Genomic DNA, 5,000 nt, shown 5'->3' on the forward strand with positions numbered 1-5,000 from the left:
GGGAGTTGGGGGTGTGTGTGTGTGAAAGGTCATAGCATTACCCATAGATCGGACCTACGAGCTCTGAGCTCTCTTCCAGGAGGGAAATAGCTGTCGATTACGAGTCGAACACGTGATCCAAAGACCAAGTGAATACACAAACACATAAATCAACTGTATTGTAGACACGAAAACTTAAATATAAACGGAAATATACTATCGATTAAAGAAATAGATCTGAAAATAAATGAATACAACCAAATTCAACAAAAATAGGAAGAAGTTCTATGGGTCTAACATATTGTTTCCAAAGCGCAAACATGCTCTACACGCACTGAACACAATGCAGATAGCACAAGTAGCCCACTCACTTCACAACGTCCAAATATCGCGGTGCATAAGAAAGCGGCTAAATTTGTAATATACAAGGTCCATATGCGCTGTAATCGGCCTTCATCTGCGATTACTCTGAATCCATTTCCATTGGAGAATGTGACGTAAGCTTGATATATATTGGAAGGCCAATGGTCACATAAGCATATACTCACAATATTATATAAATAATTTTACGTATTGTATGTCTAAAAATGTAAGTATATACATAGATACACACACACGCAATATATATTTATATATATATATATATATATATATATATATATTTATATATATGTATATATATGTATATATATATATATATATATATATATATATATATGTGTATATATATATGATAGGTGGTAAAGAAACACAAAAGTCAGAGATGAGTTTATTCCTCTAACGTTTCGGCTTTTACACGTTCTTCAGAGAGACTACAAAGTACAAGGGGTTACAAGACTATATATCGTCCGGAGGGCGTCTCCTAGTTAATGATCTGATGAACGATCGGTCCGCTGACGATTGATTCCCGGACGATTGGTCCGCTGACGATTGATCCGCGGACGATTGGTCCACTCTATGTCCCGCCTCCTCATTTCCTTGTGGCCAGTTGTGTACTGCCAATTCCGCCCCTATTTTAGACCAGCTGATAAACCCTTTTCTATTGTTTATACAGTCTTCCTTATTAATATAAGCTGCTTCCATTGTTTTCCTGATTTTCTTGCGCTTTCCTGTGTGGATTGTTTTTATGTTATTCCAGTCTGGTAGATGTCCATACTCCTCTGCGTGTACTACTATAGCGTTTGATGTTCTGTGGTGTCTTAAATCTGATTTGTGTTGTGTCACTCTTACACCAGTCCCCTTACTTGTTTCTCCATTGTACAGTAGGCTCGTTGGCAATCACCACATGGAATTTTGGGGTGTAGGACAGTTGCTCACTGGATAGTTGCTCACCGGATAGTTGCTCACCGGATAATTGCTCACCGGACAGTTGCTCACCGGATAAGTGACAAATAGGACATTTGCTCACCAAAGGATTATTTTTTACTTTTCTTGAACTTAATAACAAACAATATACAGGATTTTTAGTTATATTGTATTATATATATACAGCAATAATACAGAAACAATATCCAAACTTTTAGTTTTTAATTCATTATAAAATCAAATACCAATTTCTTCCATCAATATATAGTATTGATATATATATATATGATCTTTTACTGGTTCAGTCTAATGGCGTGGCTAACTGTTCGTATGTATCTCTGTCATTTAATAAATCGAAAATTTTACTTTCATAGTCTGAATTGACTCCTAACCTTAACACTTCTAGTTCATGAACTAGAAGTGTTAGGGTAAGTAGTCAATGAAACCCACTAAAAACAATACATTAGATTATATTGTAGAGTTTGATAAGTTCTTGGCCTCTAACAATTATGATAAAGATTTACTTTATCTGTGCCAGGGGTATGCTGCAGGAAGTCAGTGCCTTCCTGACTTTCTAAATGCAGTTAGCCACACCATTAGACTGGACTTGAAAACCACAAAGGACAATAAACCAACTTCAGTACTGCACCAGTTATAAAACTGTAATCACTATATGTGTATCATTGTTGTAAGAAATTTCAATATAACAAAAAATCCTGTATTATTGCTGTAATAAACTTCAATATAACAAAAAATCATGTATATTATGTTATTAGGTTTGTATATTATTGCTGTAATAAACTTCAATATAACTAAAATAATCCTTTGTTGAGCAAATGTCCTATTTATCACTTGTTCGGTGAGCAACTGTCCGGTGAGCAATTGTCCGGTGAGCAACTGTCCGGTGAGCAATTGTCCGGTGAGCAACTGTCTGTACCCGGGAATTTTGTATACTGTGCTTTCTTTGTTGACCTGACCAGACCTGATCTCACCTTTATGACCGACCAAATCTCTAATTTTCTGCCCTGAAGTGACGGCAATGTTCATTCCTGCTTTTTGTAAGAATTTGTTAATACTGTTGGCCGTTTTCGAATTCGGAAGTACTAGAAATTTCTTTGTATCTCTGTCCGTACTTTCGCTCCTGTCATTTTTCCGTCTCATTATTTCTTTTGTTTTGCGTTTCAAGAGCGAAACGTTAGAGCAATAAAATCGTCTCTGACTTGTGTGTTTCTTTACCACCATCCTATCTTCATCTGTCCAGATGGATAATACACACACACACACACACACACATATATATATATATATATGTATATATATACAAACACACACACACACACACACACACACATATATATATATATATATATATATATATATACATATATATGTTTGATTGAATACGACAGCATTCTGGAAGTTGTTGATTTTCTTTCTTGTGTTTTCTATTTTTCTAATTATGTTCTTTCCTTGGATAGGGTGGGCATAAACCAAATCCTTATACTTCTCCATTTTACTACACGACGTTTCGTCTCTAATAAGACATCTTCTGGTATTTCTGTTATAAAGATACAATATATGATACTACAAGTTTGAATTACATTGATTGTTGCACATTTACAATTTATATCAAGTCTTACATTTAAATTTGAATGAATAATAACACTAATAATAATAATAATAATAATATTAATAATAATAATGATAATAACTACTTCTTGCCTTAGGTGAAAAGGATGGCTAGCGGCTACATTGTAACCTGGGTGACCTCCGCCTAAGAAGGTGTGAGGAGATTAGCGGATTACCCGTGATCTCTGGCCTTATAAACGGTTCCGAGACCTGATGAGGAGAGGGTGTGTGTGGAGGGGGTGGGGGAGGAGGAGGAGGAGGGGGGAGAGGAGAGGGTGAAGCTGAGGTGGAGGGGGTGGTAGAGGCGAAATGTTGCAATTTATGGCTGTATAGGGGGATATTAGATATTAGATCGCATTGCAAATTGATGGAAGGGGCTTTTTCTCTGATGTATATAGATTCTAAGAGCTTGAGTTTTCTTGAATTATAATGGTGTCCAATGATTTTAGTATTTTTAGATATTAAATCCCTTGTGATTACTGTGTTGTGGCATTTCTTTAGGTGTTCTTTTATCGCCCCTGTTTGCTGATGGTATGTTAACCTTCAGCCTAATGTGCATTGTGTATAACCAATGTAACTCGCTGGAAGTGCATTGTCTTCCTCTGGACAAGTGAATTCATAAATTACATTGGTTCTTTGCAATGCCTCTGGTTTGAACATGTTATTTTTCATCACTAGTGAAGATGTTTTGGGATTCTTATAGTATATGATGACTTTTATTTCATCTTCCTTGTTTACGGGGTGGCAATTTTTCTTTATTATGTCTTTGACCGCTTTCTCATCTTTTTTGTATGCTTCTGTATAAGTATTGTGATAAAATATGTTTATTTGGTGTTTAGCTTTGGGTTTACTTTGAGTGTTGTCCTTGGAATAAAATCTATGAAGCATTTCTTTTGTCATGTTGTCAAAATCAGTATTAGAATAGCCATTATTAATGAGCATTTGTCTTATGTGTTTAAGTTCATTGTGTAGAGCTTTCCATGATGAGCATACTAGTAAAGCTCTTTTTATATATGCTCTGATGACCCCTTTTTTGTAATTTTCTGTGCATTCCCCGTTTCCATTCATGCATTTGTTTAAGTTGGTAGGTTTCCGGTATACATTCAAGGTATATTTATTGGGTTTGGAATCTACTAATATGTCTAGAAAGGGGAGAGTTCCGTTCTTGTTCAATTCTACAGTAAAGGAGAGCCCGGAAATCTCTTGGAGGTGGTACCTTAGTAGTTCTAGGTCTTTAGTCGATTTAGTGCTAACAAATATATCATCGATGTATCTACAATAAATATGTGGTGTCATATCGCTGATTTGGAAAACCCTCTGTTCTACTTCAGCCATAAATGCTTGGGCAAATAGGACTCCTAGTGGTGACCCCATGGATACACCGTCCGTTTGCATATAAAGTTTACCCTCTGGGCATCTGAAAGGGACCTCTGTGGTGCAAGTTTTTAATATTTCTTTCATAAAGTTGTGTGGGATTTTGGGTGGTGGGAGATCACTATGATGATATACATAATCCAAGATGATATTAATAGTTCTTGTGACGGGAATTTCAGTAAAGAGATTTTGGGCGTCTAAAGATGCAATGGGACCTTTGGTCTGGTTGGTATTTAAAAGGTCAATGAATTCCTCGGTTGAGCGGAGGGAGTAGGTGGTGGGGATATAAGGAGATATGATATTATGGAGGGTTTTAGCAACTTGGTAAGAAGGAGTGGAAATTTGTGATATAATAGGCCTAAGTGGGTTATTCTCCTTGTGGGTTTTCACGTTACCATAAAAATATCCTGGTTGGAAATCTCCAACTAGTTTGCTAAATTTAGTACCCCCTATCTCTGCATTAATCCCTGAGATGAGATTATTTAATTTCTTTTTCAGATTTTCTATTGGGTTACGAGAAATTAATTTAAATTTTGAATGATCCTGTAAGATATCTCTACACTTCTCAATATACACACTTTTGTCTAATATTACATAACATGAGGACTTATCTGCTTTTCTGATGATAATTTTCTCGTTATCTCTGAGTTGTCTAGCTGCTTCTTATTCGTATTCAACCAAACATGTTTAAAAGAGAACCTGTTCCCAAAATA

At 35.9% G+C, this 5,000-nt stretch overlaps 1 protein-coding gene across 1 annotated transcript in view; it reads right to left on the reverse strand.

Annotated features, from left to right (window-relative positions):
* The window catches only part of LOC143034116 (uncharacterized), a 9,105-nt gene that overhangs the window by 983 nt on the left and 3,122 nt on the right, over window positions 1–5,000 (reverse strand). The window contains exons 2-3 of the mRNA XM_076200060.1: window positions 4,503–4,848; window positions 4,130–4,343 (exon numbers count right to left, since the gene is read on the reverse strand). Coding sequence (XP_076056175.1) covers window positions 4,130–4,343; window positions 4,503–4,848 — 560 coding nt within the window. The remainder of the gene's footprint in view (window positions 1–4,129; window positions 4,344–4,502; window positions 4,849–5,000) is intronic.

The sequence above is a fragment of the Oratosquilla oratoria genome, chromosome 16 (assembly GCF_046742065.1).
Source record: "Oratosquilla oratoria isolate Oo_2021 chromosome 16, ASM4674206v1, whole genome shotgun sequence".
In the NCBI taxonomy this organism is placed as follows: Eukaryota; Metazoa; Arthropoda; class Malacostraca; order Stomatopoda; family Squillidae; genus Oratosquilla; species Oratosquilla oratoria.